Source organism: Rutilus rutilus, assembly GCF_951802725.1.
Source record: "Rutilus rutilus genome assembly, chromosome: 25".
In the NCBI taxonomy this organism is placed as follows: Eukaryota; Metazoa; Chordata; class Actinopteri; order Cypriniformes; family Leuciscidae; genus Rutilus; species Rutilus rutilus.
The window spans coordinates 24,251,487-24,270,855 of record NC_140229.1 but is presented as its reverse complement, the minus strand read 5'-3'; the positions used below and the strand labels follow the sequence as shown (position 1 = coordinate 24,270,855).

Sequence of the window (19,369 nt, the reverse complement as noted above, 5' to 3'; positions counted from 1 at the left end):
ATCCGCTCAAACCTGAGAAAAGAAAAGAACACAGCTTCACTGAAGGCCATGTGCAATTTTTTCAACATAGGCTCATTTGAAAAAAACATGCCTCTCTTTGCACAATACAATGTTTCGACCTCTTTTATTAGTGCATGATTGTAATCTAATAGATTTTGATGTTTGCATCAGATAACCAGCTGTGTGGCTTTTCTAACTTGCTCGGTGGCTCACCTGGTACAGCATTGCAAGTGTCAGCTAGTGTGTTTTTAACTACAATTTGCTTTTGTTTACACTACTGGTTAGGTTTAGGGGCGGGTTTATGTTATTTTCAATCGCGATAGAGCATTAATTTTTTAGCGCCACTCAGCGGACATTTAATTTCCAAACTGCAGCAATACGAACAACAGCCAACGCAATCAAATGTTGCCAGATTCCATTTATCTCTCAGATTGTAGGACAAAACTGATCATGCTTTTAGCGCCACTTACTGGACATTTAACTTTGAAAGTGTCGCGAAATGTACAAGAAGCAACAAAATGTTGCCATAAGCACATCTATCTTATCAGAGCTGATAAGTTAAAGGTAGCGTAGGCGATTTTCTGAGAGGCTAGCAATAGCAAACTTGCTTTGAAAGCATAATCCCTTCAGAGTTCAGGAGGAACTGTAAAAGGTGGCTTCTGTTTCAGCTGCGGTGCTCGGTGACTGACGTCTGTCTAACTCTGCATTGCACGAACAGGTGCGCGGAGGTATGGAAATACATTTCACGAGTTCACACTTAGATATAATTAGATACCTCATGCTGTCCGATGCGAGGGCTCCGAGCTCAGAATTTGGCCCGAACCCAGAGTACTCCCCCCCTCCTAGGTTTGGGATATGACTTGTAAGTGAGGAGATGAGGTGGTGGAGGGATGCTGGAAAACTGTCGCTGCTGTGTATATATACCTCCTGATGTTAATTGAGTTGACTGGATGAGCTCCTCCCATGACAATTAGGTTAATTATCTGAACGTACTTCTCCCGAACTTTGTTAATAAAACATCATATGTTGACAGGCAGGTAGGACATCGAATCATTGCCCTCGGAACGAACCAAGACTATGCAGACATTCATATTTGCTTTTTGTGGTGTACTTCGAATAACAAACAACTTTAGCCGAAATTTCACTAATGAGTGAAGATCATTGATGGTACTACAATGTCAATGACGAGACCAGCTATATACTACTGGAGTTAAACAATTTTATTTCTTTTTTTAAAGCACACATTGGAACATATGGAGATGTTATGCTGTTTGAAAGACCCTCTCCACCCTTTCTGCAAAGTTTTGAACACTGCAGGAGGTCTTGGAATCTTAGTGACATAACATAATTCCACATTAAACCCAAACCTCAAAATTTCCTTTTTCTAGAGTAGCAATTCCCAAAAGATCTCACACCACCCCACACACTCACACACATCCAAGGCTGTTGCTAGAGCAGTTCCACTGGCCTGAATTTGATCCAAAAACATCCTGACACTCAATTAATTTCATGTGGTCTTACTTCACAGACAGGCCCCCTAATTATACGTCAGTTCCACAATTACACCCTTTGCGATGCTGAGTGGGTGATGGACAGAACTGCTAGTTGTTACACAGATGTCAGTGAGGGTGAACCTAATCCCTTTCCCCTGGGAAAATGTTTGCTCTTGGTTGCATGTGTTTCGCAGGGATGCGTTAAGCTAACTTCAAACACACAGACAGATGTGAACAAACAAGTAACCCTCAACGCCCAACTTCAAACCAGCTCCCTTACTGTGGGCTGAAGTGTTTGCCCGAGGAAGCGAAATTCTCATCAATGCACCACAGGAGAACCACATGAGATCAAATATTTGGGTGGGATTTGCACTTTGTGGAAATGGTGTCCCGATACAGTCAGTCACATTCAACTTTGCGTCGGACTGACGTCATGGGGTCTCGCATGGGAGCCCAATCACCTCCAAGTGGTAACAAAACGAGCCAATGAACATTGGCCAGTGAGATTTGCATGCCGAATCACACCTATCTGGACACACAGGTATAGATAGGACCTGCATTGCTCACTTCATTCATATTTTCCTTCGGAGCCGAGCGGATGTAAAACAGCGACCACTCATTCAATTCACCTTCAAAGAAGAGTAGATTTAAGAGCAACAGAAAGATCAAACAGCAATTTGAATTGCTAAATAGGAGTATATCTCCGACAACAACAATTTTAATTGCTTTTTCTTTGCAGCATGTCGTGGGGTCTCTCTGCCGGTGTGACAGCAGTTGAGCAATCCATCTTGTTGTGCTCAGAGAGTGCATCGCTTCACCTTCGCCCATGATTGCTGTCTCACATGCCTGTGCAAACAGCATACTGAGAGAGAGTTTGTAGATAGTGCATGCTCTCACTGCGAGGGCATGTCCATGCTGGCATTGCAGTCGCGACTCTCCTTCACGGAGGCACGAGTCCCCTGTGCTGCTCCCCAGCTCCCCACCGCTTCTCATAGTAGAGCCGCGGATCTGGTTAGTGAAAGCTTCTTCGTCCCCACGAACCTCCCAGTCCTCTAGCATGCCATGCGCCGCTGAGTTGACCAATGTTGGTGCGGGTCCCTCACATGAGGCACCTTGTATCTCATTCGCCGCTCCGGATGAGGATCAGATGTCGATCGCTGCATCGGGGAGTGGGCTTTGTCCTCTGGAGAGGATGAGTAAGCTGGGCTGCCCCCTCCAGGGTGGTTGCTCATGCTGAATCGGACTCAGAGTTGACGGCCATGCTTTCCCACGGGCCGCCACGGGCATCAGGCTCGAGTGGAACCCTCCAGCGTGTCCCGAGCACTCGCAGTTGGATGATTGGTTCCTGCCACTCCAGTGTCTTTCTTCCCTGAGATGCATGAGGAGGTTCAGAAGTCATGGAAGGCACCTCTCACTGCCCGAAGCCACTCTTCTTCCTCCTCCACTCTCATTGCCCTCGATGGCGGGGCCATCAAGGGTTATGTAGACATTCAACAGGTGGAGTGTGCAATCGCAGTGCACTTGTGCCTGCAAAGTACTGCCACCTGGCGGAATCGTCCGCGCCTCCCGTCCAAGGCAGGTAAGACGACAGCAGGCCTGGGCATGCTTCCCAGCGTTATGGTCATGGCTGAGAAATGAGTTCCGGTGCACTCTTCCCTGGGGCTTTGACCGTCCCCAGAGTAAGACCCTGTCCCTTCCATCCCCTTTGGCATGGAGGACTTCCCTCTGGCTTACTTGGGGAGCTGGGTAGGTTACGACATTGTGAGAGCAGTTGCCAAAAGGGCACGCTACAGCTTGTCAGCATCTGCATCTCCAACACTCGTAACACAGTTCAGTGGCTATGGTGCTCTCCGTAGGGACCCCATGACGTCAGTCCGACGTAACGTGACTCAGTGAATGGGAACATTTAGGTTACTGATGTAACCCCTGTTCCCTGAAGGAGGGAGCAGCTTTGATCACAGGAATAAAGTAAATTTTACAATAAATTCACATAAAAAAAAACTAAATAATTTTTTTTAATTGTAATAATATTTCACAATATTGCTGTATTACTGTGTGTTTGATAAAATAAGTGCAGTCTCGATGAGCAGAAGAGACGTTCAAAAACATTAAAATTATTAATAGTTATAGATTAATTATGGTTTAAAACAAAGGAATACATAAGAACAATATTATATTCTAAAACATTACAATTTAAGACAGTGGATTTGGTGTTTAGCCATACCAACATATACTGTTAAACCACTGCTAGAGAAATTGAGCATTTTGTATTTTTGACTCAAAAGTTTGTGAGATTTCTTCACTGTGACGACTTCCATGTATGATCTCCTCTACACTTGTGTGTGGATATCTATGTTCCTCTTTCAGAGACTTTGGGGGCTTGGGGGTTTGCTGGAGTAGGCAAAGGATTGCACTTTTCTGAATTAAGCTTCTAAGGAAGCAACTGGGCTTTGACTTCCCACATACTTTTTATTGCATCTCCTTCAGTCCCTCTCATTTCTTTGTTCCTCAAACTCTTTTTTATGTCACTGTCATTTGGGACTGACACTATCACTGCTCTCCAACTCTTGTTTGTGTCAAGGTGAATAGCCACCACTCATTCTTCTGGCTAGATCAGGAAGTCCCTCAGGATCTTAGAGTTGCTGTTGTCCCACTACTTCCCGTGGATCACCTCACTTGGGCATTTCGCCTCAAACTTCCCAGTGCAGCTATGGATATTTCAACCTCATCACAATAAGTTTCAAATTTCATCTTATAATTTCAATAGATTCTAGTACACTCTTAAAATGAAAGCTTTTTTCTCTCACTGAATGCCATAGAAGAACTCAAAAGAACCGTTCAGTGATCAGTTTTTAAGAACCTTTTTCCACTATAAAGAACCTTTTGTACAATGGAATGATTCCATGGTTGTTAGAGGTTCTTCATGAAGCCATAGATGCAAATAGAACTTTTATTTTGAACTCTTTGGTGCTGTTCGGTCATTTTAGACTGAAACATCATCGCAATGGTACGAAAATTGCTAACAGTTTTGGCACTTGCTGTATAAACACACACACACACGCACAATAAAACATGCACATGATTTGAAAAGGTCAAATGGTCCTGAAAATATAGTCACATGTATTGTTCGCGATCAAAAATGCCCGCATTGGAAATGAACGTGAGACGAATTTAATCTGGTGGAAACATTTGGTACTGCACTCAAACAAAGTCTTACTGAAAGCAAATTTTTTTAGATATCAACCTCAAATTTGGAGCACAACTTGTTTCAATCGATGGCTTTGCTTTTTTCACAGTTTTAGAGTAAAACATAAAATTTACATAAAATGTAAAGAATATTATTCTTGTGCATTTTTCATCAACTTAAACTTACTATAACTTTTTTCCCCCAGTCTTTTCACCTTTTTTTTTTGTTTGTTTTTTGCGTCAGTGTCTTTTTTCAAAAGAGACCAAACGTAAAGTCTGTGCACTAAAGCATTCAAGATTTATGAAATTTGTTATAAATTTCTTTTTCAGGTCTATGCTCCAAAAGTGGGATAGATGCCATTCATTTTTATATAAAAAATAAATAAATAATAATATATATATATATATATATATATATATATATATATAATTTTTGACTGCCATGCGAGCAGCACCAGAGGGTTAGGAGTTAAGACTGTCATTCAGTTTTAGTGTGTCTTGTAACACATTTTTACAGAAATTCATGACATTTCTCTTTCAAAACATGTTTTGTACTAACCGTGCTATATATTCAAAATGGAGTTGAATAATACAGAGTAGAAGAAAAAATGTCTTAAAGGGATATTTCATCCAAAAATGTAAATTCTGTCACAATTTCCTCACCCTCATGTCGTTTGACTTACTTCTGCAGAACATAAAAGATATGTTGCACTTTAAACTGTTTTTGGTAACACTATCAATTAGCAATATGTTTACAACATTTAATAATCATTGTTAATGTTGGTTAATAAAAAAAAAAATGCATTGGTTGTTCATGTAAGTTCATAGTGCATTAATTAATGTAACAGTTAGAACTTTTTATTTAAAATTTTTTTTATTAGCAGATGTTAAAATTTACATTCCTTAAGATTTATAAATTCTGCAGAAGAATCATTCATTGTTAGTTCATATTAATTAATGTAGTTAACTAATGTTAACAAATGAAACCTTATTGTAAAGTTCTACCCTGTTTTGGTAACACTTTACAGTATAAGGTTTAATTTGTTAACACTACATTCATATGAACTAACAATGAACAATTCTTCTACAGAATTTATTAATCTCAGTTAATGTTAAGTTCTACATTTACTAATACATTATTACAATCAGAAATTGTATTTGTTAACAGTAGTTAATGCACTGTGAACTAAAATGCTGTAAAGAAAATATTTCTCATTGTAAGATAATGTTAACAAATGCATAATGTTAAGAAATGAGACTTTGTAAAGTGTCACCCTGTGATTTCGTGTGAACCACTCTGACGGTTTGAACCATGCGGTTAAAAAGCATCTCTGGTCGCTCCCTAAAAAATATGATGTCAGAAAAAACTATTATTTTTAAAGAGGGAAAGGGTTTAACCCAGTCCCAAGGGTTATACAGGCTTCATGCCAGCATAATGCATCACACGAAGCATTTGCATAATCAACACAAGGTCAACACAAGAAAAATCTGAGTTTAATTAATATAGGCAAACAGGGTTCAATCTTAATGAGCTATTTATCCAACAATGAGGGGGAAAGTGCAGCACTCTGCGATAATCCATAGTTACTCTACGAATCGGCCACATGAAGGACACTAACCCGCACTGCCTTCTCAGCGTTTCCACAACCAACAGACGGTTGATCCATACCAAATCAATGTTTGTGTTGTTTAGTGAATAGAGCTATTTTTGTTAGCGACATAATTGTACTGACCACACAGAAAAAGGAAAATGATTAGCTTTCATGTACATGAAGTGCGGCCGTAACCTTGTTTGTACTCTTACGGAACATATTTTAATGCTACAAACAAGGGCATAATGGAGACTTCATTTTACATAAAAGCCCTTCGCATGGCGCACCGAGGCTAATAAAGGACGAGGAGGAACCTTTGGCGCTATTTGTCTTCTGAAAGACGTAATTAATTTGCTATATGAAGTCTCTGGGCTTGTAAAACGTAGAGTCAATAAAGCAGCACACAAAGCCCATGACAGGTGAATTTTATGGTAAAAGCTTTTGGAAAGTTCCCACTCCGCTTAAGCGGCTGATATCACCTTACTTTAGATAAACACGATCGAGTAGTGGAATAAGACAAAGAACAGACAACAGATGGTGAAAACTGCATTGTGTGCAAGTCAAAAAGGAGAAAAAATACAAGAGCTAATCTTTGAAGGACGGCACTGAGCCAGAGCTGTTTTTCATAGGCCTTCAACATTTCCCAGCCCTAGTCAAATCGCTGTCTTCTAATTTGTTGAGTGAAGGCAATGGTGTCACACACACACATATCTGACTATCAGCATTAGGAATGTGAAAACCAATCCACCAGGGGATTGATGGAACATTTGTGAAGAAAGCCCCCACAAAATGTGTTATTGTATTATATAAATTATTAAATGAATTTTCTAAATTATATGTACAATAAAAAAAATACACTACCTTTCCAAAAAAGTTTGGTTAAAGGGATAGTTCACTCAAAAATGAAAATTCTGTCATCATTTACTCACCCTCAAGTTGTTCCAACCCTGTATGAGTGTCTTTCTTCTATTGAACACAACAGATATTTTAAAGAATGTTGGTAATAAAACCGTTGAATGGCAGCCATTGACTTCCATTTTAGGGAAACAATACTATGGAATTCAATGGCTACCATTCAAGTGTTTTATTACCAACATTCTTTAAAATATCTTCTTTTGAGTTACTGAAGAAAGAAACTCATAGAGGTTTGGAACAACTTGAGGGCGAGTAAATGATGACAGAATTTTCATTATTGGGTGAACCATCCATTTAATGTTTTTCAGTTAATGTTCAGTCTCTTCTGCTCAACAAGACTGCCTTTAAAAAAACTCTAATATTGTGAACAATTATTGCATTTTAAAAATGATCAAATGTCATATCGTCCCCTTGGAATTATAAGGTTCTATCTGACATTTTTGTCAAAATTTAGTTAATCACATATTCTTGTGACCACTTCTTTACATTATGTGATGTTGTTTTTTAAGTTGTGTACATTTTGGAACTTTGGTCTTTACTGTCACTTTGGATCAATCTAATGCATCCCAGCTGAATAAATTTCTTTCAAAAAAAAATTCTTACAAGACAACAACAACAAAGTAAATGAACTCTTTCTGATAGTGATACTAATAATAATAGCCTCATCTGTCAAATGGTGTTTAAAGGGTTAGTTCACCCAAAAATGAAAATTCTGTCAGTAATTACTCACCCTCATGTTGTTCCAACCCTGTAAGACACTCCTCCATAGGCTTCTAGGTGACCGAAACTTGCTGGCCCAGAAAAGTTATTAAAGAGATCGTTAATATAGTCCAAGTGACTACAGTGGCTCAATCTTAAGTAGGGTGAATACTGGTAAAGTGGGACACTTTCTGATAATGTACCTTCTGCATAATGTTTTATTATGATCCAAATGTCTTAGCCCCTCATATGATACTATTCTAAATAGCTTAAGTGCTCTACTCTACTATACAGAATAAAAAAGAAAGAAACATTAAACACAGGATGGATGACTCTTCCTCAAACACACATGGACCCCAAACCACATTTTTCCAGGCGCTACTGGCAAACTGGGACACCTTTATTGGCAAACTGGGACACTTCAAACACATTAAATTGTTATTCAAATGTAGTCCCAATGAATTAAATACACAATAACAATATAAACAACAACAACAAAAATAATAAAAATCACTTTTTTTAAGGAGGGGTGCAGGTACAGCAGATTCTTTCCACCCCTCCCTCCCTCACCTGTCCACAATATTTTGTATTGGGTTTAGTTTATTTCATATAAATTTAAAAAATAGAAATTTCTTCTTATAGGCTAATTTTATTCCACACAGGCTAAGTTTCATTTCTTTTTGTTGAAAAGTTTTTTTGCAAATATTGCAAATGTCCCAGCCATCCAAGCTTGTACCTTCCATCTTTCTTGTTTTTTTTTTTTTTTGGAATTGGCATTGTTTTTTTAAATCAGTTTACAATCTTTGTTGAAATATCTAGCTAGCTAACTAAATTTATAACTAATTTAACTAAATTCATGAGGGACATACAAAAAGGGAACTCAATTCCCCCATTAATACCCTGTCCCAGTTTAACAATACGCTATTGGCAAACTGGGACAGTGTCAAAATCACATAAAAAACAACAAAAAAAGATTCATATGAATGTGATTTTTACAAATTCTGATTCACCATTACATCCTATAACAAAATATATAACAATTACAAATGATCCATGAGTGTTTTAATTTTTATAATCTTAACATTATTCACCTCAGAATGCTATGTCGTTTTACTTTACCGTCTCGGTTCATTGTAAGGTTGTTGAATATGGTGTGCCACACCCCCGGAAGTGATGTCATAGCCACAGAATCTATATTTTTTTATCACATACTTGCTTATGATGAGCTCAGTGTTGATTTTTAGTAATGGAATCATTTACATGTAAAGATAGAAATTAAGAAGCTTAACTGTCCCACTTTACCCATTGTCCCACTTTGCCAGTATTCACCCTATATCAAGCGACGAGAATACTTTTTGTGCGCAAAAACAAACAAAAATAACGACTTTATTCCACTATTCATTTCCTTCTATCTGGGCCTCGAGTTGGTTCACGTAGTGTTTTTGCGCAGCGCGTCTGTGTTGTACGTCACACGCATCACACACATGACCAGCGTCGGCCAATAGTGAGCCTTCGTGGTGACGTGTAACACAGACGCGCTGCGCAAAAACACTACGTGAACCAACTAGAGGCCCAGAGAGAAGGAAATGAATAGTGGAATAAAGTCGTTATTTTTGTTTGTTTTTGCGCACAAAAAGTATTCTCTTCGCTTGATATACTTAAGATTGAGCCACTGTAGTCACTTGGACTATATTAACGATATCTTTAATAACTTTTCTGGGCCAGCAAGTTTTGGTCACCTAGAAGCCTATGGAGGAGTGAGTCAGCTCTCTATCTTAATTTGTGTTCCGAAGATGAACGAAGGTCTTACGGGGTTGGAACAACATGAGGGTGAGTAATTACGGACAGAATTTTCATTTTTGGGTGAACTAACCCTTTAAGCAACACAGGTTTAACATAGAAATATGTATACAAATTATATTTTAGAATAGTAAAGTTACATTTACTTTTCTAAAGCTATGCACACAGATATTTTTTCTGACACTGTCAGAACTTCGTTGGAGGCTGAATTTGTCGGTGATGAATTGAAATGTGAACGTCACGCTGAGAATGTGTCAGATGGCAATTATCATACTTGTGCAGTCATGGCAACAGTAATGAGTTCAAAGTTATTCTCAAACGTTTCCTAACTTCAGATTCAAATATAGATTCAGCAGCATTCAGGATTTTCCTCCATTTTCTTTTCAAGGATGTGCCTTTCGAGCCTTCCATTCTCAATTAGCCTGTCTGGAGCGTGTCTTCTTGGTTTTCCTTCGCTTTGTGATGAATATGGGCAACATTTACAGTGTAACCAATACAGGCTGGGGCACTGAAGTGAAGAGATGAGGAAGAGGAGGAGGTGTGGAGGGGGAGGATGACAACACTGTTCTGCCAAGGAAAGCATTCAATTTCTTGCCTCATTTACAGCAGGTGTGTACAGGTAGAGGCTTCAAACACACACACACACACACACACAGTAGGAGTCAACAAACACTCAAGCATCTGTTCACCAAGCTACAGTCTTTGGTGTGCACTTCAAGGACAACATGATGTAAAAAACAAGGGGCACTTGACAAGATTCCCAACCATGAATCTGCGGGAATAATAAACAGCGCCAGCAATCTGCTTATTAACTTTTAAAATCAAGGAAGCAGCTTCACTCCGTAATCAAATGTCGTGGAGTAACTGTGATTTCAGTTTGGTTTCATGATGAGAAAATCAGCACGAGAAGTCATATTTTCGCATGGTTTGTTGCTCAATGCCCGTAAACCATGAACACGATTTGACGCTTCAATCCTTTCACGATTGTCTTTCAGGGAATCTGGTTGGGATGAGGGTCACGCATGTTGGTGATCTCCCTGTTCTGCAATCTTGAAATGCCACTTCAAATTGCTTGCCAACATTCCATCAACTATCGACAGATGCTCCTAGAATGGCTGATTACGGTCAAACGAACGCGCTATGAGGCAAGTGTTTCGACTGACATGATACATTCACGACACATACCCAAGGAGAAAGACTCCTTGTAATTTAATACTTGAAATTGATGTACGAGTCTAGCAAAGTCCAAATGCCAAGAACCAAAAATCATTATGGTGTTTGTATGAATACCAGATTATATCCAGCTGATAAGCGTGAAAGTGCAGTTGGCAACGTGTGTGTTTACATTTGTGAGTTGTAGAATAACTGAATGGAATGGGGTTCAAATGTTTCTCGATAAAAAAGTTTGTGGACAGAAATATATCTATTAGCAGAGATTTTGGTAACACTTTACAATAAGGTTTGATTTGTTAACACTACATAAGTTACCGTAAACTAACAATGAAAAATACTTCTAAAGCATTGTTTTAAAGCATTCCACGGAAGTAGTTGAAGCGTAGTTGTTCAAGTAGTTGAAGCGACCTTATTTGAGTAGACAACTTAAAAATGTACGTTTATGCTACAAATGAGTTGTTTTAATTCAATATAGTTTGTTGGTTAAACACAATTTTATTCCAAATTGTTTAACATTTTTGTTAAGCCAACATGATATTTTTTAGATTGTATAAATTAGTTTTTGCGTTACTGTGTACACACTAACCCACCCACTCAAAAAAGGCCTATTGTAGGTCTACTAAGCACCTAAAGGTATAAGGTGGTGGTAAAATAATGAGATAGGAAGAAAGATTATATTTCAATGCTTTTGCGTTCCTTGAAGAAACGTTTTGAAACTTTTGGGATGGAAATAATATATATATATATTTTTTTCATCTCCATGTCCCCTTAGGTCAAATACGATCAGTGCTGTGATACAATTCATCATTGTGAATCCAACATTTGTCATTTACGTGATTTGTGGAGCTCACCAATAGAAGCTACAAAATATACACAACACAAATTACATGCAAAACTTTTAAATGTTGGGGAATAGCAACAGCATAGGCAATACAGTTAACATATGATCTTACTTGCATTCATAATTTAACAGTATATAATCAGGCCAATAAAACAAAATAATGTTTATTAGGCTACAGCGAAAACTTAATCAAAGTTTCATAATAAATGCATGACGCCCCTGCAGGTACTATAATGAGAAACTTTCATTTTGATTTCATGTTGACTTGAATGAAAGTGCTTTAAAAAATCTGTGGAGCAACAGCACCCATATCTGTCTACACAGATATCCTCCATTATTCTGACATCAATTCATCTTCTACAAATCTTTGACAGCCATTTTCAACGTGTTATTTCAAACCCCACAGCATAAGTACTTGGCTTGACGTCAAAGGCGAGCAGCCTGACAAAGATGCATTAGCCCTCCTGTGATATTATGGATCGTTTAAATAGTCTCCTAAAAACAAAATTGATCCAGTATTATCAATGTCACTCACTGGTGAGAAAACGTACAGCAGTTCTCCATCGAAGGGGAAAACTGCTATTGATTACAAGACATTTTTTTAATAAACACATATCTCCATATGGATTTAAGACAGGCCCGCCTGGTAATGGCATTCACGACCTACAGTATAAACTGTGCCGAAGATAAATGAACAGCCTCAAGAGTTTGTTGCGACGTGTGTGAGGAGTTTGCCATGAACTTCGGAGTGGGCGGCTGACAACAACCGGGCTCTTATGACAAACAGAATGATCGAACAGTATCAATCGACAACCTTGGGCGAGCAGCCAACCAGGAGTGTTTTTTTAATGCGAAAACCATTTGAAGAAGTTCTGGATTGTGAGCGTGGAAAAGACAGTAAGGTAGGAGTGATGCAGCTCAAGGGAGGGAATGCTCAGTTAACGGATGACAGCACAAGGACCCAATCTTAAAATCGAGGACAAATGACCTTCGCGGCACAGCAACCAGGACGTTGTCGCCTATTCTGTGCGGATTTTTCATGTACAGAAGTTGCAGCTTGTACACAAGTTGTATGAAATGTGAAGAGACTGAAATTGTGAGGGAACAAAAACTGACAGATGACTAAAAGATGACTTTCCAGAAGCGGTCGCATGAACTTTCACAGTCAGACGGTACAGTCTTTGAAAATATTAGAGCACTCAAAGAACTCAAAAAAAGGTACAAGATAAAACTGCAGCATTAGAAAATATACAAATGAAAGACTGCCTGATATCTGTCTTTGCCAGATATTTCTGGCATCACTGAAAAAAATAAAAAATAATGTTTCATGATTTCAGGATGTTTACAGCCAATGAGGTTTAGCAGTGGGCATAGCCACACTGTGGCAGAAATAGCACAATAGTCTTCTTCTGTGCATTGTATGAGCATTTTCTGTATGTTTGGGACAAAATGGGAGCAAAATGTGCGGTATATAACAGAGCACATAACATAACTGATAACTGTATCCAACAATGTGCTTCACTTAACCTTCCATTTCCAGAGTGACAAATAAACTGGAATAGTAATATCACTCATCTGCTTTTCTATTTATCTGTTCATGTTAAATCACTCATCTACTTATCTTGCTGAATATGTCTGCTGCTTTTGACATAGTTCACCACCAGATCCTCCTGTCAACCCTCATGACGAAGGGCATCTCAGTCTTACCTCTCAGGTAGGTCCTTCAGGGTGTCGTGGGGGTCTCTAAGTCGCAACATCTAGCTACTGGAGTGCCTCAGGGCTCAGTGCTTGGACCACTTCTCTTCTCCATCTACATGTCATGACTAGGATCTGTCATTCAGAAACATGTTTTTCCTATCACTGCTATGCTGATGACATACAACTCCACCTCTCATTCCAGCCTGATGATCCGACAGTAGCTGCTCGCACCTCAGCCTGCCTGACAGACATTTCTTGCTGGATGAAGGACCACCACTTTCAACTTACCCTTGCAAAGACAGAACTGCTTGTGGTCCCCGCCAACCCAACACTTCAGCACAACTTCTCCATTCATCTGGGTTCATCAACCATAACTCCATCCAGGACAGTTGTGATCGATGATCAGTGGTTGATGATCACTTTCCCCAATAATATTGCTACGTATACTGTGCTATGTGTACTGTGCTAGAATAACTGGGATTAGTCACAACACTTGCATATTGTTGCCCTATTGTTGGTTTGATTGCCTCTATTGTTCTCCTCATTTGTAAGTCGCTTTGGATATAAGCATCTGCTAAATGATTAAACGTAATGTAAATATAAAAATAATAAATAAAATAAATTATACTTTAAAATATATTTTAAATATTATCTGAAATATACATACTTTAATATAATATTTGTGATGAATGTGTTTTGGGCAAATAACATGATTTTAACTTTTTTAAAACCTGAACTAACATAAAACTGTCAAACGATGTGATATTTTAAGAGACTTAAGGGTCTGCTATATCATTTCTTCATCATTTTCATCTTTTGCATGGCACACATTTTCAAATATTTATAACATTTTAACAAAAGTGCTTCTTGTTTTTTCCTAAAAAATATGAAAGATTTTTCCAAACTACTTAATTAGATTTATTTATTTTAATGAGGATTTAAAAAAAAGAAAAATTGAATAATACATCAGGACAGTGTCAATTGTGTAAATTATCATGGTCCAAAAGAGGGACTAAATAACATGGTACACACCAATGTCAACATGAGCCCAATGAATGAATTTGTGCAGATCAATGTGGACAGCACAGCGTTGCACGGTCTGACTGGGTATTAATGTAAACACAGTAAGTTACGTCTATGTAAGTGAACGTAAACAGATGGGGGAAATAATGTCAAAATGTGGGATATGTGCATTAGACCTTACAGTGTAAATGCAGCCAATGTGAGGGAACAATTTTCTATGAACTTCCTTTCCAGTGTTACAACAACAAAAGCACAGTGAATCCAAATTTAGTTTCTTCATGATTCATGGCTTCACCACAGCATGTTGAAGAGCTCACCCGTCCCCGGCGTCTGCTCTGAACGATCCTCACCCCTCGTTCTCTGCGACAACAGACACCTGAACAGATGGATGCCGCGGCAGACAGACTGAGCCCGCTCACGTTCTTAAGTACACTGAGAATCACTGACAGAGAGAATGATGGAGCACCTGGCGTGGGAGAGACCTTCTGTTATGCCACTGTAAATTGGCTTGACAAGAAAAACGTTTCGCCTCTCAATGTCAGACATTTGAACGCTGGCATAAACGGAACAGCAGCTCGGCAGGTGCGGCGCAGGAAAAGGAAAACTGATCCGCTGAACACATTTCCGTCATTAAGCAAGCTGCCCCGAGGCCGGGAATTATGCTTGCCGTTTAATGGCTGCAGAACGCAAGCTTAGACCTTGCCGGTGTGTACTGTAGAAAGTTCTAGCTAGTAATGAATAAAATAACATTTGACTGTTTTTTACATTTTCAGAAGAAAGTTGAAGTGGTGCTTGTCTGTGCAAAACTTGATGCTGGGGTGGTTTCTAAGGTGTTGATATATGGTTTCTAGGGTGTTTTGGGTAGTTGCCTGAGAGTTGTTGGACAGTTGCTAAGTTGTAGGTTGTTTTGGGTGGTTGTTAGGCATGGTTATGTGATTAATACTGTGTTTTTAGGTGGTAGCTAGGAAATTCTAAGGAGTTGTTAAGCGGTTGCTAGGGTGTTCTGTGTTTGTTAAGGGTTGTTCTAGAGTCTTGCTAGTTATGCAGTTGATAAAGCGTTCTAGGTGGTTGCTATGGTGTACTGCATGGAAGCTAAATGGTTGCTAGAGTGTTCTAAATGGTTGCTCAGGTGTTGCTATATGTTTTTTTTTGTGCATATTTTGGGTAGTTGCCTGAGTGATGTTAGACAGTTGCTAAGTTGTAGGTGGTTGCTAGGTCGTTTCTAGGTTGTTATAGCAGGTTGTTAGAGACGGTTAAGTGATTTATACTGTGTTTTTAGGTGGTTGTTAGGGGATTTTCCAGGATTTTGCTAGGCAGTTGTTAAAGTGTTCTAGGTGGTTGCTAGGGTGTTCTGCATAGAAGCTAAATGGTTGCTAAGGTGTTGATTTACGGTGTCTAGGGTTTCTTGGGTAGTTGCCCGAGAGTTATACAGTTGTTAAGTTGTAAGTGGTTGCTAGGTCTTTGTTAGGTTGTTATGGGTGGTTGTTTATATTGTGTGTTTAGGTGGTGGCTAGGATGTTCTAAGGCAGGGGTGCCCAATCCTGCTCCTGCCGATCGACTGTCCTGCACAGTTCATCTCCAACCCTAATCAAACACACCTGAAGCAACCAATTAAGGTCTTCAGGATCACTTGAAAATTAAAAGCAGGTGTGTTTGATTAGGGTTGGAGATGAACTGTGCAGGACAGTCGATTGGCAGGAGCAGGGTTGGGCACCCCTGTTCTAAGGTGTTGTTAGGCGGTTGCTATGGTGTTCTGTGGTTGTTAGGGTGGTTTCTAGGGTGTTGCACGGCACTATGCCACAGCCATAAAACCATGTAGCCCGAGCCTGGTCAGTACCTGGATAGGAGACCTCCTGGGAAAACCTGTTAAAAAATCCCATAGCACTTCTTGTAAAGAGTGGGGGTGTAACCACGGTGTCCTGGCCAAATTCCCTACATTGGTCTTTATCAATCATGGCCTCCTAATAATAATCCCCATTCTTTCAATTGGCTCGATCACTCCCTCTCTCTCCTCTCCACCTACTGTATAGCTGGTGTGCGGTGAGCGCACTGGCGCCATTGTTCTGTGGCTGCCGTCACTTCATCCAAGTGGATAATGCACACTAGTGGTGGTTGAGGGGAGACCCCCTGATATGACTGTAAAGTGCTTTGGGTGTACAGTAGTATATAGTAAAGCACTATATAAATGCCTCATTCATTCATTTTTTTCACTTAGTGAAAATCTTTTCCAATAGTTTCCAAGCACTTTTAAAGCACACTTTTTCCTTCCCAAATTTATTTGGCCAAAAAAATAAAAAATAAACGTTATTAAAGAATTTAAAGCTATAGAAATAGCATACATCATTCTATTAAGCCATAGAAATCGCATTCAGTATAAGCAAAGATTACAACTGTCATTTCAAACTTTTCTGAAAAATCACTTTGGCTCTCAACTGAGCAATTACCAGCTCCCATGGTTTGGCCTTTAGAGCCCTAAACCGAAACATGAGAGACAATTTTATCTTCTAACTCAATCGAAAGAAAAAAAAGGGGGATCAGAAAGTAGTTAGCTCAAGTTTTAAACTCTTTGCACTAAAACAGATGAGTCGTCTTACAGCTCCATCTGTTTCTCTCAGTTTTATGTTCTCATTATCTGGCCGTTGGACACAGAAGGTGGCCGACAGGTCACACTCTTTTAGTTCTCCATCCCTCCTTCACCTTCTGTTTTTTCCACCTTATAATGTTCCTCTCTGAGCTTTCTTAACTGTTCTGCAGCCTGTGAAAATGGGGGAAAGGGAGAGAGACAGAAAGAAGAAACAGAAAAATGAGTTACTGTAGGCACTCAACAACCACATACTGTACACTACAGGTCAAAAGTTTGGGGTCTGTACGAATTTTTTTTAATGTTTTTGAAAGAAGTCTCTTATGCCTACTGGCAACATTTATTTGATAAAAAATACAATAAAACAGTAATTTTTTTACAATTTAAAATAACGTCCCCAAAATGTGTTCAATGAGCTGTATATTTTGTCTATGCTAATAAAGGTGGAAATGTTGAATAGATATTTTTGTAGATCATTTTGTAGATTTTGCAGAAACTAACTTAAGTTAGTTCAAATAAACCTGTGCTGAAACATATTTACTGAAGTGACAACTTGCTCCAGCCTCCCCTATATAGTTCTCTAGAAGTGCTTGGGCCACAATTTGCTGGGATAGAGACATAAATTCGAAAAATAAAACTGTAGCAAAAAAGGCAGATTGCTGTGAAAGCACATTATGAAAAACACACAGTGTGACCCAGACCCTCCAGCGATGACAGACTCAGTATTCATGTCTAGCGCTCACAGTGGAGGAACCACCAGTCGCCCACTCTCTCCTGAGATAAGTCCCTGCAGGGGTGTGATTAAACCTCCTAGCGGCTGTGTCACTTCCTGATCCAATCTCTCAGCCACAACACTTTAATTCCTTTGCAACTGCTGCTGTGGCACGGGTTGATGGAGGCTGTTGCCGCCGTTGAGTGAGAGGTCAGTCTCATAAACACTGGCAGCTGGGCTCGCAATGGGAGTGCCGCATTCATAAAGCCATAATAAATGTTACAGCACATTAAATCGCCCCAGAGGTTCAGCACGATATTCCAAACGAAAGCCGTTCAGTCATGACGTTTGAGCGCCAAAGTAAAAAAAATAGCGCCCACCGCATTACCCTGCGTAATGCTTGGCAATAAGCGCATATGAATATGTGCTTGTGCGCGCTAGGAACCAGTTAGGAACCAATGATACGCCAACTCTAAATGTGGCTATGACATTTATGAGTTTTGACTTTTTTTTGGTGCACAACCTGGTTTCAAATCTGGACTAATGATATTATGTAGTTCACCCTAGAAATTAGAACACTGTCATCAATAAATGATCGTTTCAAACATTCAAAAGAGGGAATCTACTGAAGCCCCTAAGACACGGTGGCCGAGAGAGCTCAACGAGCTGCAACTGAAGAAAACACATGATGGAAAAGAAAAAAAACTTCATTGATTTGGCAAAACATGTGCTGCAAATACTCACAATGCAACCAAATGCAGAATTATTCTGCAAATACTGTACTCATAACACAGTGACATTTAGAAACACGCAACCAAATACAGAAACACGTTACAAAATGTTGAGAGTATTTGCAGCGCGTTTCCAAAAGCATTATTACATTGTTCTGCCTAGTCTCAAAATCTTGACTTAATTTTCTTGTTATCTTGACATAACAAAAGCTATTTCAAAACATATATATCATATCTATAATGATACATTTATTAGTGTCCAGCACGTGCACAATACCGTTTATTTTACGCATGCTGCAGTTATGTCATCTGCTGCTTTAAATGCTCAATCTTTTAAAGTCAGGTGGATTCTGATTGGCTGTCAATGATTTTTATCATTCATCAGCTGAAAAAAAAAAAAAACATTCTTAAAGTGTTTCTAACATATAATTTTCATTATTTGTGGTGCGGACTTCCCTATTCTCATAGAATTAGAATGATTATTTAAACTTTATAGTTATAGATATCGTTATAGTTTTTGATGTGAATGAGCCTTTACTCAAGCTGAAATCTGTGACACACCAAATCAGTGTCTGAAACTTCTGAACTTCAACTTCGTTGTCAAAAACATTAGCGACTATAAGCAGCCAGATAACTTGTGGAACCAATTATATTCTTATCTCAGTTTCATCTTCTCATAGACTTGAATCTCTTTTTCTCAAAAATACTAATGTGAAAAGTTGGTGTGAGAACATAAATATAGTATTGTGAGGTGAACCACTGAGTCCAGCGTCCATTGGGAGCACAATATTGGCTTGTAAAATCGTGACTGGTCACTCTAGTGTGCTCTCACACTAACTTGGCTTTGAATTCCCCACCAATCACGACCCAGCTCGGTAGACAGAGGTCAGGTCAACAGATAACCAAAAGTCCAATTTATCGCAGC

At 39.2% G+C, this 19,369-nt stretch overlaps 1 protein-coding gene across 1 annotated transcript in view; it reads right to left on the bottom strand.

Moving 5' to 3' along the window:
* Positions 1-15,582: 15,582 nt before the first annotated feature.
* Positions 15,583-19,369, bottom strand: part of galt (galactose-1-phosphate uridylyltransferase) — a 119,910-nt gene continuing 116,123 nt past the window's right edge. The window contains exon 11 of the mRNA XM_084400299.1: positions 15,583-17,175. Coding sequence (XP_084256425.1) covers positions 17,095-17,175 — 81 coding nt within the window. The 3' untranslated portion in view covers positions 15,583-17,094. The remainder of the gene's footprint in view (positions 17,176-19,369) is intronic.